Source organism: Oncorhynchus nerka, unplaced genomic scaffold, assembly GCF_034236695.1.
Source record: "Oncorhynchus nerka isolate Pitt River unplaced genomic scaffold, Oner_Uvic_2.0 unplaced_scaffold_686, whole genome shotgun sequence".
Classification (NCBI taxonomy): Eukaryota; Metazoa; Chordata; class Actinopteri; order Salmoniformes; family Salmonidae; genus Oncorhynchus; species Oncorhynchus nerka.
In genome coordinates this window covers 45404-68589 of record NW_027040477.1, presented here as the reverse complement: position 1 = coordinate 68589, position 23186 = coordinate 45404, and the positions used below count along the sequence as shown (strand labels likewise).

Sequence of the window (23186 nt, the reverse complement as noted above, 5' to 3'; positions counted from 1 at the left end):
CAACAAAACATGCTAACTTCTCACCATTACCAATAACAGAGGTTACAACAAAACATGCTAACCTCTCACCATTACCAATAACAGAAGCTACAACAAAACATGCTAACCTCTCACCATTACCAATAACAGAGGCAACAACAAAACATACTACCCTCTCACCATTACCAATAACAGAGGCTACAACAAAACATGCTAACCTCTCACCATTACCAATAACAGAGGCTACAACAAAACATGCTAACCTCTCACCATTACCAATAACAGAGGCTACAACAAAACATGCTAACCTCTCACCATTACCAATAACAGAGGCTACAACAAAACATGCTAACCTCTCACCATTACCAATAACAGAGGCTACAACAAAACATGCTAACCTCTCACAGTTACCAATAGCAGAGGCTACAACAAAACATGCTAACCTCTCACCATTACCAACAGAGGGGGTGTGATATTTGTGCCTCTGTAACTTTCTCATTCATCATCATTGACGATTCATTCCTGATTATTCATAATCATGGTAGCATCCACATGAATGTAGAAGTGTTCAGAAACATCTTCTATTCTTACTGACAATACAAGTGAAGTGACTCCAAAATGACAGGACATTATTCACCATTCAGTTTCTATTAGGAAAACATCTAAAACACAACCAAGACAAACTGCAAATTAATTCAACAAGTTAGTAGAATCACAAGCTTGATGTAATCACTACAGGCTTGGAATATGGGACCAAATACTAAACGTATGACTAAAATAATTTATCCAAAATACTATGACTTCTTCAAATGGGAGAACTAGATACATAAAGGGTTTTCATTTATAACGTGTAAAATATATATGCATGAAAATACCTTTAAATAAAGGGTGACATTCTGTACTGTCTCCTAATATGAAACATTCTATCTCAAATTCAAAATGATGGAGCACCAAATTTAAAACTGTAAGCTTCACTGTCCAAACACATATGGTGTGGACTGTGTGTGTCTAGTAAACACATGTGGATCTGGTGAACAGTTATCACATGTTGACCAACTACAGGAATACTGACCTCAGAGTCTCCAGTTTACAGTGGGGATTCCCCAGTCCAGCAGAGAGCAGCTTCACTCCTGAATCATTCAGGTCATTGTAGCTCAGATCCAGCTCTCTCAGGTGTGAGGGGTTTGACTCCAGAGCTGAGACCAGAGAAGCACAGCCTTCCTCTGTGACTCCACAGCCTGACAGCCTGACAAAGAGATCATCATGACTTCACAAACACACAATTTAACACCAGTAGTGTAGAAGGACAATGGCAGATGCATTTGGTTTATTCTCTCAAACAACATATAGATTCATCTTCCGTCTCCTAGAATTGTATGGTCATATTGTTATACTAATGTGAAAATCAATGAATTTATTGAATATGTTATTCAATATAATATAATATACATATTATAATACATATTTTTCTCTAACTGAATATTTCTTCCTGATGATTAGTTCTTTATATGTCATTTTATTTACTCACAGAGCAGCTCTGGAGGCTTTGACCACTGGCATCAGCCTCAGAAGACCTTCCTCTGATCTGGAGTATTTCTTCAGGTCAAACACATCCAGCTCCTTTTCTGAAGTCAGCAACACAAAGACCAGAGCTGACCACTGTGCAGGTGACAGTTTGGGTTTTGAGAGACTTCCTGATCTCAGGAAGCTTTGGATCTCATCCACAAGAGAATGGTCATTCAGTTCATTCAGACAGTGGAACAGATTGATGCTCCTCTCTGGAGAGGGATTCTCCCTGATCTTCTCCTTGATGTACATGACTGTCTCTTCATGGCTCTGTGAGCTGCTTCTTGTCTTTGTCAGTAGACCTCGTAAGTGCTTCTGATTGGACTCCAGTGAGAGGCCCAGAAGGAAGCGGAGGAAAAGGTCCAGGTTTCCCGTCTTACTTTGTAAGGCTTTATCCACAGCACTCTTATAGAAAGTAACTTCAGGCTTGTCTCTGAACAGCGAAGAAAAGATCCTGGACTTTGTTTGCGGTTTGTATATTAGATTCTCAGTGTTGTTGATGAATGAGAGGAACACATATACAGCAGCCAGAAACTCCTGAATGCTCAGATGAACAAAGCAGTACACCTTGTCCTGGTACAGCCCACATTCCTCTTTAAAGAGCTGTGTGCACAATCCTGAGTAGACTGAGGCTTCATTGACATCAATGCCAGCCTCTTTCAGGTCTTCTTCATAGAAAATCAGATTACCCTTCACAAGCTGTTGAAAAGCCAGTTTTCCAAGTGACATAATGCTCTCTTTATTCCAGTGTGGACCTGACTCTTCTTTCCCAATATACTTTTCATTCTTCTGTTTGGTATGAAACACAGCAAGGTGTGTGTACATCTCAGTCAGTGTCTTGGGCATCTCTTCTCTCTTATGTTTCAGCATGTGTTCAAGGACTGTTGCAGAAATCCAACAGAAGACTGGAATGTGGCACATGATGTGGAGGCTTCTTGATGTCTTTATGTGTGAGATGATTCTGCTGGCCAGGTCCTCATCCCTGAATCTCTTCCTGAAGTACTCCTCCTTCTGTGGGTCATTGAACCCTCGTACCTCTGTCACCTGGTCAACACATCCTGAAGGTATCTTATTGGCTGCTGCAGGTCGGGTAGTTATCCAGAGGAGAGCAGAGGGAAGCAGATTTCCCTTGATGAGATTTGTCAGCAGAACATCCACTGAGGTTGACTCTGTGACGTCCCAACAGATCTTGTTCTTCTGGAAGTCTAGGGGCAGTCGGCACTCATCCAGACCATCAAAGATGAACAGAACTTTGTACTTGCTGTAGATGGAGATTCTTGATTGTTTGGTTTCCATTGAGAAGTGATTGAGAAGTTCAATCAAAGTGTGTTTGTCCCCTTTCATCAAATTCAGCTCCCGGAAAGGGAATGAAAACACAAATTGGACATCCTGATTTGCTTTTCCTTCAGCCCAGTCCAGAATGAACTTCTGCACAGAGACTGTTTTTCCAATGCCAGCGACTCCCTTTGTCAGAACAGTTCTGATAAGTTTGTCTTGTCCAGTTAAGGGTTTGAAGATGTCGTTACATTTGATTGCAGTCTCTGGTCTTGCTTGTTTCCTGGTTGTTGTCTCAATCTGTCTCAGCTCATGTTCATTATTGACCTCTCCTGTTCCACCCTCTGTGATGTAGAGCTCTGTGTAGATCTTATTGAGAAGTGTTGGGTTTCCTTGTTTAGCGATCCCCTCAAATACACATTGAAACTTCTTCTTTAGATTAGATTTGAGTTTACGTTGGCAAATCACAGCAAGCTCATCTGAATGAAGAAATAACACGGAGGATATTAATATTATGTCTGTTTTAATGTCTACAGTATTGAAGGACTGTTATAAAGTTAAATTATAATCATTTATTCTCTTAATAACTGTCTGATAAATGTGTAAATGTTTTCATAATGCATTACAGACTGGTGTGACTGATTATATTTTCACAAGATGGCGTAGCAGTAAGACGTCTTGTCGTGTCGTGTCCCTTTGTATATATCGGTTTTTTTTCATTTTTACATATTTTTCTTCGCATATCTTTTAAAACATTTAGCTAAACCTCAACTTCTAAATACTCTCCTGCAACCCGCCTCACCCAATGTAGCTATTTTTCCTAAAGTATTTATATTTACCTCGGATCCGGAACCCCTCGACTGAAGCTAGCCAACTAACTACCAGCTATGCTAGCGGTCTTCAGCTAACCGGTCATCAGCTAACCTTTAGCTCGGAAAGCTCTTGCCAGTTCGAACAACGCGACTCTAACCAGAGCATAACGGACCTATTTTTTTATCCCCGGATTCCCACCGCAAACGGAACATCTTCAGCTGGATCTTCACAACTAGCAATCTAGCTAACCGCAACCCCGGATGATTACTCCTGGCTAGCGTTTCCACCCACTTAGCTTGAAGCTAGCCCGGCCAGAGCCCTTGTGCTACCACCGTAGCATACTCCTGGGCTACAATATCCGGACCCACGACCGGTCTATCGATGTCACCGCATGAAGAGGAATAAACAGACTCACCCCATCACGACGTCCCCCAAAGGCTAACTCTCTAGCCATTGCTATCTCCTTGCTTGCTAATTCGGCCTGCTAACTGCTAGCTTGTTTAGCCCCGGTCTGCTAACTGCTACCTTGTTTAGCCCCGGCCTACTAACTGTTAGCTTGTTAGCACAGGCCTGCTAACCGTCTGAATCGCCGCGTCCCAAACACTCACTGGACCCATATTTACTTTCTATCTCTTTCTATTTTTAATTTGTTTATATCTTCCGGAAACCTGCCTCACCCAATGTGATACGGAATCGCTATTATTTTCAATTTTTAGAACACACTCAAGAACCTCCAGAAGCTAACCAGCTAACTAGCTACAAGCTATTTAGTCATTGTTAGTTTTTTTTACCTGGATAACACTCGCCAGTCCAGCTTCCCTGCCCAATCCACCGCTGCCCCCTGGACACTGATCACTTGGCTACATAGCTGATGCATGCTGGACTGTCCATTAATCACGGTACTCCATTCTGCTTGTTTATGTTTTATCTGTCGGCCCCAGCCGCACTCAGGCTCTGTGTGTAGTTAATCCGACCCTCCCTCTGCCTAGTTAACGCCATTTTACCTGCTGTTGTTGTGCTAGCTGATTAGCTGTTGTTGTCTCACCTACTGTTTTAGCTAGCTCTCCCAATTCAACACCTGTGATTACTGTATGCCTCGCTGTATGTCTCTCTAAAATGTCAATATGCCTTGTATACTGTTATTCAAGTTAGTTATCATTGTTTTAGTTTACAATGGAGCCCCTAGTTCCACTCTTCATACACCTGATACCTCCTTTGTCCCACCTCCCACACATGCGGTGACTCACCCATTAAAACCAGCATGTCCAGAGATACAACCTCTCTCATCATCACCCAGTGCTTGGGCTTACCTCCGCTGTACCCGCACCCCACCATACCCCTGTCTGCGCATTATGCCCTGAATATATTCTACCATGCCCAGAAACCTGCTCCTCTTATTCTCTGTCCCCAACGCTCTATGCGACCAGTTTTGATAGCCTTTAGCCGCACCCTCATACTACTCCTTCTCTGTTCCGCGGGTGATGTGGAAGTAAACCCAGGCCCTGCATGTCCCCAGGCACCCTCATTTGTTGACGTCTGTGATCGAAAAAGCCTTGGTTTCATGCATGTCAACATCAGAAGCCTCCTCCCTAAGTTTGTTTTACTCACTGCTTTAGCACACTCTGCTAACCCTGATGTCCTTGCCGTGTCTGAATCCTGGCTCAGGAAGGCCACCAAAATTCTGAGATTTCCATACCCAACTATAACATCTTCCGTCAAGATAGAACTGCCAAAGGGGGAGGAGTTGCAGTCTACTGCAGAGATAGCCTGCAAAGTAATGTCCTACTTTCCAGGTCCATACCCAAACAGTTCGAACTACTAATTTTGAAAATCACTCTCTCCAGAAATAAGTCTCTCACTGTTGCCGCCTGCTTACCGACCCCCCTCAGCTCCCAGCTGTGCCCTGGACACCATTTGTGAATTTATCGCCCCCCATCTAGCTTCAGAGTTTGTTCTGTTAGGTGACCTAAACTGGGATATGCTTAACACCCCGGCAGTCCTACAATCTAAGCTAGATGCCCTCAATCTCACACAAATCATCAAGGAACCCACCAGGTACAACCCTAACTCTGTAAACAAGGGCACCCTCATAGACGTCATCCTGACCAACTGGCCCTCCAAATACACCTCCGCTGTCTTCAACCAGGATCTCAGCGATCACTGCCTCATTGCCTGTATCCGCTACGGAGCCGCAGTCAAACGACCACCCTCATCACTGTCAAACGCTCCTAAAACACTTCTGTGAGCAGGCCTTTCTAACCGACCTGGCCCGGGCATTCTTTAAAAGTAACTTCCTCACCATTTTAGATAAGCATGCTCCGTTCAAAAATGCAGAACTAAGAACAGATACAGCCCTTGGTTCACTCCAGACCTGACTGCCCTCGACCAGCACAAAAACATCCTGTGGCGGACTGCAATAGCATCGAATAGTCCCGCGATATGCAACTGTTCAGGGAAGTCAGGAACCAATACACGCAGTCAGTCAGGAAAGCTAAGGCCAGCTTCTTCAGGCAGAAGTTTGCATCCTGTAGCTCCAACTCCAAAAGTTCTGGGACACTGTGAAGTCCATGGAGAACAAGAGCACCTCCTCCCAGCTGCCCACTGCACTGAGGCTAGGTAACACGGTCACCACCGATAAATCCATGATTATCGAAAACTTCAACAAGCATTTCTCAACGGCTGGCCATGCCTTCCGCCTGGCTTCTCCAACCTGGTTTCCGAGCCGGTCACGGGTGCACTTCAGCCACGCTCAAGGTACTAAACGATATCATAACCGCCATCGATAAAAGACAGTGCTGTGCAGCCGTCTTCATCGACCTTGCCAAGGCTTTCGACTCTGTCAATCACCATATTCTTATCGGCAGACTCAGTAGCCTCGGTTTTTCGGATGACTGCCTTGCCTGGTTCACCAATTACTTTGCAGACAGAGTTCAGTGTGTCAAATCGGAGGGCATGCTGTCCGGTCCTCTGGCAGTCTCTATGGGGGTGCCACAGGGTTCAATTCTCGGGCCGACTCTTTTCTCTGTATATATCAATGATGTTGCTCTTGCTGCGGGCGATTCCCTGATGCACCTCTACGCAGACGACACCATTCCATATACTTCCGGCCCGTCCTTGGACACTGTGCTATCTAACCTCCAAACGACCTTCAACTGCTCTTAAACGCTAGTAAAACCAAATGCATGCTTTTCAACCGTTCGCTGCCTGCACCCGCAAGCCTGACCAGCATCACCACCCTGGATGGTTCCGACCTTGAATATGTGGACATCTATAAGTACCTAGGTGTCTGGCTAGACTGTAAACTCTCCTTCCAGACTCATATCAAACATCTCCAATCGAAAATCAAATCAAGAGTCGGCCATCAAACTTACCCTAGTAAAACTGACTATCCTACCTGTCCTCGACTTTGGCCATGTCATCTACAAAATTGCTTCCAACACTCTACTCAGCAAACTGGATGCAGTTTATATCACAGTGCCATCCGTTTTGTCACTAAAGCACCTTATACCACCCACCACTGCGACTTGTATGCTCTAGTCGGCTGGCCCTCGCTACATATTCGTCGCCAGACCCACTGGCTCCAGGTCATCTACAAGTCCATGCTAGGTAAAGCTCCACCTTATCTCAGTTCACTGGTCACGATGGCAACACCCATCCGTAGCACGCGCTCCAGCAGGTGTATCTCACTGATCATCCCTAAAGCCAATACCTCATTTGGCCGCCTTTCGTTCCAGTACTCTGCTGCCTGTGACTGAACGAATTGCAAAATCGCTGAAGTTGGAGACTTTTATCTCCTCACCAACTTCAAACATCTGCTATCTGAGCAGCTAACCGATCGCTGCAGCTGTACATAGTCTATTGGTAAATAGCCCACCCATTTTTACCTACCTCATCCCCATACTGTTTATATTTATTTACTTTGCTGCTCTTTTTGCACACCAATATCTCTACCTGTACATGACCATCTGATCATTTATCACTCCAGTGTTAATCTGCAAAATTTTAATTATTTGCCTACCTCCTCATGCCTTTTACACACAATGTATATAGACTCCCCTTTTTTCTACTGTGTTATGGACTTGTTAATTGTTTACTCCATGTGTAACTCTGTGTTGTCTGTTCACACTGCTATACTTTATCTTGGCCAGGTCGCAGTTGCAAATGAGAACTTGTTCTCAACTAGCCTACCTGGTTAAATAAAGGTGAAATAAAAAAATAAAAAAATAAATATTATTATTGGTGTTATTGATGGTATTATTAATGTTGTCTCTCTCTCTAAATTAACCAACACAACACATCCCTGCTGCTTTTGATGAGGTCATTAGGTGTTGTGTTAAGGCTGCTACAATATCATTGAGTTACACAGCTACTTTAGCTGTACTTTAGCTACAGCTTTTAAATGTTATAAAACATCATTCAACATGAGGCAGACAGATCTTACATTTCTCCAGTGTGTCAGCAAGCTCCTTCTGGTTCATTTTCCTCAGGACGTGCAGTGTGATCTTCAGAGCCCCCTCTCTGGCACTGCTCTCCTGCTTCTCATCTTCAGCATCCACCACTTCCTTATCCTGCTTCTGACTCTCAAAGCCTTCTGGGAGTTCTGGACTAAGAATCCTCTTGAACATCTTCAGCTCGTTCCTCACAAATGTCATAATTTTCTCTTCAAGCAACTGAAATAAATCAAATAAATAAGTTTAGCAAGAGACAAAATGCTTTCTCATTAACACATTAAAGAATGTTTGACACATCAACTTTGCTTGAGGTAAAAAAACAAATGTACATAACAGGACCACATACACTGAATATGGAGGCCAGGTCTGTTTGATGACTCTGGGAAGACTGACAACTGAGAATCTCTGACTCTGATCTCTCCTGCTGGTTTCTGTGGACAAAACATGAGATTACATCTCTTCATCCAGGGAGTACACACACACACACACACACACACACACACACACACACACACACACACACACACACACACACACACACACACACACACACACACACACATACACACACACACAGAGTGAATGTTGTGTTTGTTTAATATTGTTTTAGGACTATGAAAATTGACAAAATCATTAGCCTATGGATTATGAAAACAACAACAATAAATGGGAAAATGGAAGAGGAGAAATTACTAGAGACCGTGTTGTTTAACTCACTGACCATGACCCATGAGTTCTTCTTACCTTTGTTCAGTAGAAAAGTCTCCCTCTCTAAAGTATAGAGGAGGATCCATAGACCAGTCACTCTTCATAGACACACAGCTGGGTACAGGGGAGGCTGGTCTCTCCTGCTTGATTGGACTTCAACACAACAGAGACAAACATTACATCTCTCATCTACTCTGAGCTCAGATGGGGAAACATAAGAAGTGTTTCATTCTATAACGTTTAAACGCTTTAAATTCATGTTCAGATATTTATATTTATCAATTTTCAGAAATGTTCGTAAATTAGCTTTTATTGTTTAAAGAAGTTATGTTTATGTTAATATGTTATGTTTTTTTTGCTAAATGAGGGTACCTGCTTCTATAAACCAATGAGGAGAGGGCACGTGGGTACCTGCTTCTATAAACCAATGAGGAGATGGCACGTGGGTACCTGCTTCTATAAATCAATGAGGAGATGCAGCGCGAATTGCGTCACAAATAGAACTGACTTCTAGACGCTCGTTGGCGCGAGCAGTGTGTCATGTTTAATGACGAAATTAATTTAGCAACGCGAGCGTTGTAGTCAGTCTGTCAGCCCCGCTAAAAGGCTGGTGTCGTTACTCTGCCTTCTCCGGGGGCATGTTGAGGTAAATTTACTAACCAGGAGGGTTGAATGATGTAATTTATTGGAGGGCTGGAAGACGCACTCTCGAGGTTGTTAACTCACAATATCAGATATTAAGATGATTTTTATAATGAATGTATACTGAGGTTGAAGTTCTGACTAGTGATTATTTACCCGGTGTTCAATACCTGCTATTGAGGCGCCCTGAAAATAATATTCAAAAGTTCGGTCCTTGGACACAGAGGGTTTAAACACTAAAGTTACCGTCCATCTAGTGAAGAGAGGAGAACCGGACAGAGGTAGCCAGCATCCGTCAACGAGAGAGGGAGAAGCCTCACCGGGATTTAACAGGTGGAAGAAACAACCGGGAGCTCCATCGGTCCACAAGAAATGCAGACAGCCAGTGATGATGTAGTGGTAGCTATGGTAACTAGGATGCTGCTGGTAGAGTAGCTAGCTAGCTTACCGAGCTGTACCGAATGGCTAGGATAACTAGGATGCTGCTGGTAGAGTAGCTAACTAGAGTACCGAGCTGTACCGACTAGCTAGCAGGTTGTTCGTCTGTACCTCGTCTCGATGATGATGAATCCGGTGAACCACAAAATGAAACAAGGATAGAGAGTGAAAAGGATATGGCTTCACTCATACTGTCTCTGACCGTGAAACGAAAAAAGCAAATTGAACAGTAAACTGTCTCAACACTGTAACAAACTCCGTCGTTATTCCCCAAGATCACCTCAGTCCACTCTGCGCGTAACCAGACAATCTCCTTGGCGCCACACTGAACGTGGACGCGGACAGTTCTGTACGGGGACGCGGATAGTTCTGTACGGGGACGCAGATAGTTTTGTACGAGGATGCAGACAGTTCTGTACGGGGATGAGGACAGTTCTGTACGGGATGAGGACAGTTCTGTACGGGACGCGGACAGTTCTGTAAGGGGACGCGGACAGTTCTTTTCGGGGACAGTTCTGTACGGGGACGAGGACAGTTCTGTACTGGGACGCGGACAGTTTTGTACGGGGACGCGGACAGTTCTGTACGGGATGAGGACAGTTCTGTACGGGACGCGGACAGTTCTGTACGGGGACGCGGACAGTTCTGTACGGGATGAGGACAGTTCTGTACGGGACGCGGACAGTTCTGTACGGGACAGTTCTGTACAGGGACGCGGACAGTTTTGTATCGGGACGCGAACAGTTCTGTACGGGGACGCGGACAGTTCTGTACGGGATGAGGACAGTTCTGTATGGGAAGTGGACAGTTCTGTATGGGGACGCGGACAGTTCTGTACGGGGACACGGACAGTTCTGTACGGGGATGAGGACAGTTCTGTACGGGACGCGGACAGTTCTGTACGGGGACAGTTCTGTACAGGGACGCGGACAGTTCTGTACGGGACACGGACAGTTCTGTACAGGGACAGTTCTGTATGGGACGCGGACAGTTCTGTACGGGGACGCGGACAGTTCTGTACGGGGATGAGGACAGTTCTGTACAGCGACGCGGACAGTTCTGTACGGAGACAGTTCTGTACAGGGACGCGGACAGTTTTGTACGGGGACGCGAACAGTTCTGTACGGCGACGCGGACAGTTCTGTACGGGGATGAGGACAGTTCTGTATGGGACGCGGACAGTTCTGTACGGGGACGCGGACAGTTCTGTACGGGACGCGGACAGTTCTGTACGGGATGAGGACAGTTCTGTACGGGACGCGGACAGTTCTGTACGGGGACAGTTCTGTACAGGGACGCGGACAGTTCTGTACGGGGACGCGGACAGTTCTGTACAGGGACAGTTCTGTACGGGACTGTTTGTACGGGTACGCGGACAGTTCTGTACTGGGACGCCGGACAGTTCTGTATGGTGAAAGTTCTGTATGGGGGACAGTTCTGTACGGGGACGCGGACAGTTCTGTACGGGGACAGTTCTGTACGGGACAGTTCTGTACGGGACACGGACAGTTCTGTACGGGACGCGGACAGTTCTGTACGGGACAGTTCTGTACAGGGACGAGGACAGTTCTGTACGGGGACGCGGACAGTTCTGTACGGGGACGCGGACTGTTCTGTACGGGGACAGTTCTGTACGGGGACAGTTCAATACGGGGACGCGGACAGTTCTGTACGGGGACGAGGACAGTTCTGTACAGGGACGTGGACAGTTCTGTACGGGGACGCGGACAGTTCTGTACGGGGACAGTTCTGTACAGGGACGAGGACAGTTCTGTACAGGGACGTGGACAGTTCTGTACGGGGACAGTTCTATACGGGGACGAGGACAGTTCTGTACAGGGACAGTTCTGTACGGGGACGCGGACAGTTCTGTACGGGGACGCGGACAGTTCTGTATGGGGACAGTTCTGTACGGGGACAGTTCTGTACGGGGACAGTTCTGTACAGGGACGCGGACAGTTCTGTACGGGGACAGTTCTGTACGGGGACAGTTCTGTACGGGGACAGTTCTGTACGGGGACGCGGACAGTTCTGTACGGGGACAGTTCTGTACAAGGACGAGGACAGTTCTGTACAGGGACGTGCACAGTTCTGTACGGGGACGCGGACAGTTCTGTACGGGGACGCGGACAGTTCTGTACGGGGACGAGGACAGTTCTGTACAGGGACAGTTCAATACGGGGACGCGGACAGTTCTGTACGGGGACGAGGACAGTTCTGTACAGGGACGTGGACAGTTCTGTACGGGGACGCGGACAGTTCTGTACGGGGACGTGGACAGTTCTGTACGGGGACAGTTCTGTACAGGGACGAGGACAGTTCTGTACTGGGACGTGGACAGTTCTGTACGGGGACGCGGACAGTTCTGTACGGGACGCGGACTGTTCTGTACGGGGACAGTTCTGTACGGGGACAGTTCAATACGGGGACGCGGACAGTTCTGTACGGGGACGAGGACAGTTCTGTACAGGGATGTGGACAGTTCTGTACGGGGACGCGGACAGTTCTGTACGGGGACGCGGACAGTTCTGTACGGGGACAGTTCTGTACGGGGACAGTTCTGTACGGGGACGCGGACAGTTCTGTACGGGACAGTTCTGTACAGGGACGAGGACAGTTCTGTACAGGGACGTGGACAGTTCTGTATGGGGACGCGGACAGTTCTGTACAGGGGCGGGACAGTTCTGTACAGGGACGAGGACAGTTCTGTACAGGGACGTGGACAGTTCTATACGGGGACGCGGACAGTTCTGTACGGGGACGCGGACAGTTCTGTACAGGGACAGTTCTGTACGGGGACTGTTTTTACGGGTACGCGGACAGTTCTGTACTGGGACGCGGACAGTTCTGTATGGTGAAAGTTCTGTACGGGGACAGTTCTGTACGGGGACAGTTCTGTACGGGGACAGTTCTGTACGGGGACACGGACAGTTCTGTACGGGGACGCGGACAGTTCTGTACGGGGACAGTTCTGTACAGGGACGAGGACAGTTCTGTACGGGGACGCGGACAGTTCTGTACGGGGACGCGGACTGTTCTGTACGGGGACAGTTCTGTACGGGGACAGTTCAATACGGGGACGCGGACAGTTCTGTACGGGGACGAGGACAGTTCTGTACAGGGACGTGGACAGTTCTGTACGGGGACGCGGACAGTTCTGTACGGGGACAGTTCTGTACAGGGACGAGGACAGTTCTGTACAGGGACGTGGACAGTTCTGTACGGGGACAGTTCTATACGGGGACGAGGACAGTTCTGTACAGGGACAGTTCTGTACGGGGACGCGGACAGTTCTGTACGGGGACGCGGACAGTTCTGTACGGGGACAGTTCTGTACGGGGACAGTTCTGTACGGGGACAGTTCTGTACGGGGACAGTTCTGTACAGGGACGCGGACAGTTCTGTACAGGGACGCGGACAGTTCTGTACGGGGACAGTTCTGTACGGGGACAGTTCTGTACGGGGACGCGGACAGTTCTGTACGGGGACAGTTCTGTACAGGGACGAGGACAGTTCTGTACAGGGATGTGGACAGTTCTGTACGGGGACGCGGACAGTTCTGTACGGGGACGCGGACAGTTCTGTACGGAGACGAGGACAGTTCTGTACAGGGACAGTTCAATACGGGGACGCGGACAGTTCTGTACGGGGACGTGGACAGTTCTGTACGGGGACGCGGACAGTTCTGTACGGGGACGTGGACAGTTCTGTACGGGGACAGTTCTGTACAGGGACGAGGACAGTTCTGTACTGGGACGTGGACAGTTCTGTACGGGGACGCGGACAGTTCTGTACGGGGACGCGGACTGTTCTGTACGGGACAGTTCTGTACGGGGGACAGTTCAATACGGGACGCGGACAGTTCTGTACGGGACGAGGACAGTTCTGTACAGGGATGTGGACAGTTCTGTACGGGGACGCGGACAGTTCTGTACGGGGACGCGGACAGTTCTGTGCGGGGACACGGGGACAGTTCTGTACGGGGACAGTTCTGTATGGGGGACGCGGACAGTTCTGTACGGGACAGTTCTGTACAGGGACGAGGACAGTTCTGTACAGGGACGTGGACAGTTCTGTACAGGGACGTGGACAGTTCTGTACGGGGACGCGGACTGTTCTGTACGGGGACGCGGACTGTTCTGTACGGGGACAGTTCTGTACGGGGACGCGGACAGTTCTGTACGGGGACAGCTCTGTACGGGGACAGTTCTGTACGGGTACGCGAACAGTTCTGTACGGGGACGCGGACAGTTCTGTACGGGGACAGTTCTGTACGGGTACGCGAACAGTTCTGTACGGGGATGAGAACAGTTCTGTACGGGGATGAGGACAGTTCTGTACGGGGACAGTTCTGTACGGGGACAGTTCTGTACGGGGACGCGTACAGTTCTGTACGGGGACGCGGACAGTTCTGTACGGGGACGCGGACAGTTCTGTACGGGGACAGTTCTGTACAGGGACGAGGACAGTTCTGTACAGGGACGTGGACAGTTCTGTACGGGGACGCGGACAGTTCTGTACGGGGACGCGGACTGTTCTGTACGGGGACAGTTCTGTACGGGGACAGTTCAATACGGGGACGCGGACAGTTCTGTACGGGGACAGTTCTGTACGGGGACAGTTCAATACGGGGACGCGGACTGTTCTGTACGGGGACAGTTCTGTACGGGGACAGTTCAATACGGGGACGCGGACAGTTCTGTACGGGGACGCGGACTGTTCTGTACGGGGACAGTTCTGTACGGGGACAGTTCAATACGGGGACGCGGACTGTTCTGTACGGGACAGTTCTGTACGGGACAGTTCAATACGGGGACGCGGACAGTTCTGTACGGGGACAGTTCTGTACGGGGACAGTTCAATACGGGACGCGGACTGTTCTGTACGGGGACAGTTCTGTACGGGACAGTTCAATACGGGGGAAGCGGACAGTTCTGTACGGGACGAGGACAGTTCTGTACAGGGACGTGGACAGTTCTGTACGGGACGCGGACAGTTCTGTACGGGACGCGGACTGTTCTGTACGGGGACAGTTTTGTACGGGGACAGTTCTGTACGGGTACGCGAACAGTTCTGTACGGGGATGAGGACAGTTCTGTACGGGGATGAACACAGTTCTGTACGGGGATGAGGACAGTTCTGTACGGGGATGAGAACAGTTCTGTACGGGGATGAGAACAGTTCTGTACGGGGATGAGGACAGTTCTGTACGGGGATGAGGACAGTTCTGTACGGGGACGAGGACAGTTCTGTACGGGGATGAGGACAGTTCTGTACAGGGACGAGGACAGTTCTGTACGGGGATGAGGACAGTTCTGTACGCGGACAGTTCTGTACGGGATGAGGACAGTTCTGTACGGGGACGAGGACAGTTCTGTACGGGACGGGACAGTTCTGTACGGGGACGAGGACAGTTCTGTACGGGGACGAGGACAGTTCTGTATGGGGATGAGGACAGTTCTTTTCGGGACGTGGACAGTTCTGTACAGGGACGAGGACAGTTCTGTACGGGGATGAGGACAGTTCTGTACTGGGACGCGGACAGTTCTGTACGGGACGAGGACAGTTCTGTACGGGGACGACGACAGTTCTGTACGGGGATGTATGTATGTTCAGTACTGAGTCAATGTGCATGTAGTTGAGGTGCAGGGTACCAGGCTCTGGATAAGAGCGTCTGCTAAATGACTTAAATGTAAATGTAGTTGAGGTAATAATGAGACTATAAGGAGTACCAGTACTGAGTCAATGTGCAGGGTACCAGGTAGTTGAGGTAATAATGAGACTATAAGGAGAACCAGTACTGAGTCAATGTGCAGGGTACCAGGTAGTTGAGGTAATAATCAGACTATAAGGAGTACCAGTACTGAGGCAATGTACAGGGTACCAGGTAGTTGAGGTAATAATTAGGCTATAAGGAGTACCAGTACTGAGTCAATGTGCAGGGTACCAGGTAGTTGAGGCAATAATGAGGATATAAGGAGTACCAGTACTGAGTCAATGTGCAGGGTACCAGGTAGTTGAGGTAATAATGAGACTATAAGGAGTACCAGTACTGAGTCAATGTGCAGGGTACCAGGTAGTTGAGGTAATAATGAGACTATAAGGAGAACCAGTACTGAGTCAATGTGCAGGGTACCAGGTAGTTGAGGTAATAATGAGACTATAAGGAGAACCAGTACTGAGTCAATGTGCAGGGTACCAGGTAGTTGAGGTAATAATGAGACTATAAGGAGAACCAGTACTGAGTCAATGCAGGGTACCAGGTAGTTGAGGTAATAATGAGACTATAAGGAGAACCAGTACTGAGTCAATGTGCAGGGTACCAGGTAGTTGAGGTAATAATGAGACTATAAGGAGTACTGGGATGCGGACATACCTAGGGTTAGGGGTTAAGGGACGCGGACAGTTCTGTACGGGGACACGGACAGTTCCAGAACGCGGACATGAGCAGTGCAACACAATCAACTAAACCCAGTCTTTACAGTGGGTTACATTAGTAATATTCATTTTTTATTATTATGTAAAACAAACATTCTACGTTGTTTTATAACATTATGTTGAGATCTGGGACCATGTTCACACAGTGTCTCAGAGTAGAACATTGGTCGTATAAGTGCTGAGAATAAAGACATCTTACACTTATGGGTATAAGTGGGTGGGTAACTATGCATGAAGTCTCTAATCCCACCTAGTCGGCAGATATTTAGGACACCTCGTGAGCTGTCCTAAGTAGTTAAGAGTTAACAGCAGGTGTCCTAAGTAGTTAAGAGTTAACAGCAGGTGTCCTAAGTAGTTAAGAGTTAACAGCAGGTGTCCTAAGTAGTTAAGAGTTAACAGCAGCTGTCCTAAGTAGTTAAGAGTTAACAGCGGGTGTCCTAAGTAGTTAAGAGTTAACAGCAGCTGTCCTTAGTAGTTAAGAGTTAACAGCAGGTGTCCTTAGTAGTTAAGAGTTAACAGCAGGTGTCCTAAGTAGTTAAGAGTTAACAGCAGGTGTCCTAAGTAGTTAAGAGTTAACAGCAGGTGTCCTTAGTAGTTAAGAGTTAACAGCAGGTGTCCTAAGTAGTTAAGAGTTAACAGCAGGTGTCCTTAGTAGTTAATAGTTAACAGCAGCTGTCCTTAGTAGTTAAGAGTTAACAACAGGTGTCCTAAGTAGTTAAGAGTTAACATCAGGTGTCCTAAGTAGTTAAGAGTTAACAGCAGGTGTCCTAAGTAGTTAAGAGTTAACAGCAGGTGTCCTTAGTAGTTAAGAGTTAACAGCAGCTGTCCTTAGTAGTTAAGAGTTAACAGCAGGTGTCCTAAGTAGTTAAGAGTTAACAGCAGCTGTCCTAAGTAGTTAAGAGTTAACAGCAGCTGTCCTAAGTAGTTAAGAGTTAACAGCAGGTGTCCTAAGTAGTTAAGAGTAACAGCAGCTGTCCTAAGTAGTTAATAGTTAACAGCAGGTGTCCTAAGTAGTTAAGAGTTAACAGCAGCTGTCCTAAGTAGTTAAGAGTTAACAGCAGCTGTCCTAAGTAGTTAAGAGTTAACAGCAGGTGTCCTAAGTAGTTAAGAGTTAACAGCAGGTGTCCTAAGTAGTTAAGAGTTAACAGCAGCTGTCCTAAGTAGTTAAGAGTTAACAGCAGGTGTCCTAAGTAGTTAAGAGTTAACAGCAGGTGTCCTAAGTAGTTAAGAGTTAACAGCAGCTGTTCTAAGTAGTTAAGAGTTAACAGCAGCTGTCCTAAGTAGTTAAGAGTTAACAGCAGGTGTCCTAAGTAGTTAAGAGTTAACAGCAGGTGTCCTAAGTAGTTAAGAGTTAACAGCAGCTGTCCTAAGTAGTTAAGAGTTAACAGCAGGTGTCCTAAGTAGTTAAGAGTTAACAGCAGGTGTCCTAAGTAGTAAAGAGTTAACAGCAGGTGTCTTGATAATACTATAGAATAATGCAGTGAGTCAGTGGTTCCTGCTCCACATGTAATTGCATTGTAGTAGTTAAAAGAATGTTTTATATTTCTATATGATCAATCCATTAATAATATAGACCAACATGCAACAGTATGTCTTGTGCTTTTGGCAATGATTTATGTATTATAATTATGTATAACTAGTGATACCATGTATAGCATTTTGTCTTCATTTTGGCAGATTAACTCATGTTTTCACCCAGTGGCTAAGGAGGAGGAGACCTGGACTTGTGCCCTAAAGTTGAAAATGTGCTATTTGCTAACTGCTGGGCTGCATGATGTCATTTATTGACGGGCTGGAAGTCCCACTCTGTCTTTTCTATTCCGAGGTTGTTTATAAGCAATATCAGATATTAAGGTGATTTTTATAATGAATGTATACTAAGGTTGAGGTTTTGACTAGTGATTATTTACCTGGGATTCAATACCTGCTATAGTCACTTTTTCTCACCCAAAAGCAACACAGCCCTAATAGGAGATATACAGCTAACTAAAGTAATGAGACCATTTTAGAAAACCATTTTAGAAAACCACATAGTCTGTGGTTGCATGCTATTGTATGTCCATCATATTGCTGCTTGTAGACTATAACTGATGCTTCATGGTCCATCATATTGCTACTTGTAGACTATAACTGATGCTTCATGGTCCATCATATTGCTGCTTGTAGCCTATAACTGATGCTTCATGGTCCATCATATTGCTGCTTGTAGTCTATAACTGATGCTTTGTGGTCCATCATATTGCTGCTTGTAGCCTATAACTGATGCTTCATGGTCCATCATATTGCTGCTTGTAGACTATAACTGATGCTTTGTGGTCCATCATATTGCTGCTTGTAGACTATAACTGATGCTTTGTGGTCCATCATATTGCTGCTTGTAGACTATAACTGATGCTTCATGGTCCATCATATTGCTGCTTGTAGCCTATAACTGATGCTTTGTGGTCTTATGCTGCCATCTATTGGACATTTTGCAATTCAAAGTTATTAATTCACCTACAGACGTTGGTGGGGCAGCTGAGAAATAAAGAGTATTTTTCTTGTTAATAATTCCTTAGATCAGTCTCAAACCTGCCCCATCTACCCAAGCCAATTGCTAGACTTTCACATAGAGGTTACTTGGTCACACAGTTCAAACCACATTTGAAAAATAAAACACGTGGCTTGTTGATCAAGTGTTCTGCCTTGCAATAATAAATATAATAAAATAACAAAACAAAAACAGCAAAATGCTGAGACAGGTTTTGATTAACAAAATAATCAGTGCTATTTAGTACTATAATGGTATTTACTAACATAATATTATTACTAAAACAGTTTCTAAAATAATTAGGGTTAATGTTAATGCTAAAATAGGTCATACGTAGGGATAGATGCTGATGTAAAAAGGGCTTTATAAATACATTTGATTTGATTGTGAGGTTCAGGGTTTTTAAGGTAAAAAACAGTATGGGTTTATAGGTCTCTTGCTCCTCCCTGTGGCCTTCTGTGGGTACTACATAACTCATTCAGGACAACTGCTAGGCTCATAATCTGAAGTAGCAACTGCGTCAGATCTACAAATCAGTGAGCTACACCTGTCCATTTGTTTTCTAACTCAGTGAAACTGCGCAGCTTTCACTCAATCCGATGTCTACGAACGAACATTTCGATGCTTGCCAAATTACCCAGCAGCCATTTAAACAACAAGTAGTCAAAAAAAGTGTTATTTCTTAATTATAAAATGTATTCTGGCTGTTTAAATTGGCCACATCTTGAAAAAGAGGACAGTGACATACATTTTGTTTAGGTTCTATAACTTTTTCTGAAAACAAATATGCTTAACCATGACCAGAAAATGTTTAAGGTTTAGCACTGTGGGTCACCATTTAAATTAACGCTATGCATGAGGTCTGTAGTCCCACCTAGTCAGCAGATATTTGGGACACCTCGTGAGCTGTCCTAAGTAGTTAAGAGTTAACAGCAGGTGTCCTAAGTAGTTAAGAGTTAACAGCAGGTGTCTTGATAATACTATAGAATAATGCAGTGAGTCAGTGGTTCCTGTTCAACATGTAATTGTTTTGGAGCAGGTAAAAATAATGTTTTATATTTCTATATGATCAATCCATTAATAATATAGACCAACATGCAACAGTATGTCTTGTGCTTTTGGCAATGATTTATGTATAATAATTACAATAAGTCATACCATTTATGTCTGCACAGCATTGTGTCTACATTTTGGCACATTCTCCCAGTGGATAAGGAGTTGGTGTTGTGGCCAAAAGGTGGCTGGTTCAAATCCCGGGCCGGGAAAAAACCCACCAGAAGTGATCTGATGACTGGAAGGCTGCGTGATTCACATCCTCTAAACATTAACCTTCCGTTGATCAGATCTCTAGAGGTTCTTCTTCACTGAACCAAACAATATAGATAATGTTTTAGTGGTTCCATATATTAAGGAAGTGATAGAAGCCTTTATGGTTCTATAAGGAACCTTATTTTCTGAGAGTGTAAAATAATAAACACGTTTTTCTTTTGATTATTTAATTATCTACATCATGTTATTTCAAGTTCTCCCTTTGGAGCACAACATCATGTTGTTATTTAATTATCTACATCATGTTATTTCAAGTTCTCCCTTTGGAGCACAACATCATGTTGTTAAATAATAATCCTAAATTGGGGATGGATATAAATTGGGCAGTTGAAGGCATCTAGGGTGTAATATGTGTTCAATGAAAATGAACATTGTATGCAACGTTGTAGGCAACATTATTGGAAGGGACTTGATGCCTACTATGCCAAAGATATTTAGAGTTGTTAAATGGAAGTGAAGAGTGTTGATCAACGGAAGTGTTGATATAACGGTTATATTGTCTAAAAGACGCATTTCATTATATTAGTCAATAATTAAGAGCAGGCAAAGTGGTCGTGTCATGTGGAAATTCTATCAAATGTCTAACATTGCAATTTAGTACAGTCAGGGTGCTGAGGAACCCCTGCAGTACCTCCCCAGACCCCGATTGAGAACCCTGCAGTACCTCCACAGACCCCGGTTTGAGAACCCTGCAGTACCTCCACATACCCCGGTTTGAGAACCCTGCAGTACCTCCACAGACCCGGATTGAGAACCCCTGCAGTACATCCACAGACCCCGGATTGAGAACCCCTGCAGTACCTCCGCAGACCCCGGATTGAGAACCCCTGCAGTACCTCCACAGACCCCGGATTGAGAACCCCTGCAGTACATCCACAGACCCCGGATTGAGAACCCCTGCAGTACCTCCACAGACCCCGGATTGAGAACCCCTGCAGTACCTCCACAGACCCCGGATTGAGAACCCCTGCAGTACCTCCACAGACCCCGGATTGAGAACCCTGATTTAGCAGATGCTCTTATCCAGAGTGATTTACAGTAAGTGCTTTCATCTTAATTAAGATAGCTACGTGTATATATATATATATATAAATACCCATCTAAAATCTATTAGTTAAAAATCTGAGAACAGTAATATTGAAGGTACCCATAAGCAACCATTTCTGATTAAAAAACAAATGTGAACATTTTGGGAAAAAAACTTATAATAATGATATCTCACCTCTTAGCTCTGGTGTCATGTTCCCCTGAGAGACTCATTTTAGAGGCAGGGCCCCCCTCCTCTCTCTCCCCAGAGAGACTCATTTTAGAGGCAGGGCCCCCCTCCTCTCTCTCCCCAGAGAGACTCATTTTAGAGACAGGGCCCCCCTCCTCTCTCTCCCCAGAGAGACTCATTTTAGAGCACTGACCCCTAAACAGAGATCCAAAATGTTGTTTGTGGTTAACACAGTCATTATTTAATGTCAATTGTTATCATTTAATAATTTTCTCTTATAAAACATTTACTAACAGACACAGAAACAATCAGATGATTTAATGCAATCACATGAAAACGGAGTTGTGACATTTCATCTCCATGGTAACTATCACTAATAATAAGTCACTGTTTGTTAAGGTAGTTATAGACAGTACAGCAACAATAATAATAATAATAATAATAATAATAATAAGTCACTGTTTGTTAAGGTAGTTCTAGACAGTACAGCAACAACAATAATAATAATAATAATAATAATAATAATAATAACAATAAGTCACTGTTTGTTAAGGTAGTTATAGACAGTACAGCAACAATAATAATAATAATAATAATAATAAGTCACAGTTTGTTAAGGTAGTTATAGACAGTACAGCAACAATAATAATAATAATAATAATAATAATAATAAGTCACTGTTTGTTAAGGTAGTTATAGACAGTACAGCAACAATAATAATAATAATAATAAGTCACTGTTTGTTAAGGTAGTTATAGACAGTACAGCAACAATAATAATAATAATAATAATAATAATAATAATAATAATAAGTCACTGTTTGTTAAGGTAGTTATAGACAGTACAGCAACAATAATAATAATAATAATAATAATAATAATAATAATAATAATAATAATAATAATAATAATAATAATAAGTCTCTGTTTGTTAAGGTAGTTATAGACAGTACAGCAACAATAATAATAATTATAAGTCACTGTTTGTTAAGGTAGTTCTAGACAGTACAGCAACACAAGGCCATGTCTCATACTTATTTTTATTCATTAAAAGTGGCTATTTATTGTCTTTCAATCTGTTATTTTATAAATGTATCTGAGAATGTAGACAGAAGGGCTAAAACGGACATGATTGATCTGAGGGGGAAATCATTGATCCTTTCAGAAAGGTTTTATGCATCAAGTAAGATATTTTTATATTATGTAGAGTAGACTAGGTTATAATGTATAGTAGTGGGTTATTAGTGATGTGTAGATGTTATATTATGTAAAGTAGACTAGGTTAGAGAAATCAGTAGTACTGCTAGGTTTTACACAGTAATAATATATATCATATATATCAGTCATACAGTCAAATGTAACAAATAACTGCATTTTTTATAAAGAACTGTACAAATGATACACGTGTGCCTCAGACCACTAGAACAGCTGAGTAATCTAACACCTGCCTCAGACCACTAGAACAGCTGAGTAATCTAACACCTGCCTCAGACCACTAGAACAGCTGAGTAATCTAACACCTGCCTCAGACCACTAGAACAGCTGAGTAATCTAACACCTGCCTTAGACCACTAGAACAGCTGAGTAATCTCACACCTGCCTCAGACCACTAGAACAGATGAGTAATCTAACACCTGCCTCAGACCACTAGAACAGCTGAGTAATCTAACACCTTAGACCACTAGAACAGCTGAGTAATCTAACACCTGTCTCAGACCACTAGAACAGCTGAGTAATCTAACACCTGCCTCAGACCACTAGAACAGATGAGTAATCTACCACCTGCCTCAGACCACTAGAAC

The 23186-nt window shown here is 44.8% G+C and overlaps 1 protein-coding gene across 1 annotated transcript in view; it reads right to left on the bottom strand.

The window, feature by feature from the left end:
- The window catches only part of LOC135571224 (NACHT, LRR and PYD domains-containing protein 12-like), a 34274-nt gene extending 12709 nt beyond the window's left edge, over positions 1 to 21565 (bottom strand). Inside the window, exons 1-6 of the mRNA XM_065017007.1 lie at positions 21392 to 21565; positions 8829 to 8945; positions 8431 to 8515; positions 8075 to 8303; positions 1508 to 3305; positions 1052 to 1225 (exon numbers count right to left, since the gene is read on the bottom strand). Of these exons, the coding sequence (XP_064873079.1) occupies positions 1052 to 1225; positions 1508 to 3305; positions 8075 to 8303; positions 8431 to 8515; positions 8829 to 8945; positions 21392 to 21564 (2576 nt within the window). The 5' untranslated portion in view covers position 21565. The remainder of the gene's footprint in view (positions 1 to 1051; positions 1226 to 1507; positions 3306 to 8074; positions 8304 to 8430; positions 8516 to 8828; positions 8946 to 21391) is intronic.
- Positions 21566 to 23186: the final 1621 nt, after the last annotated feature.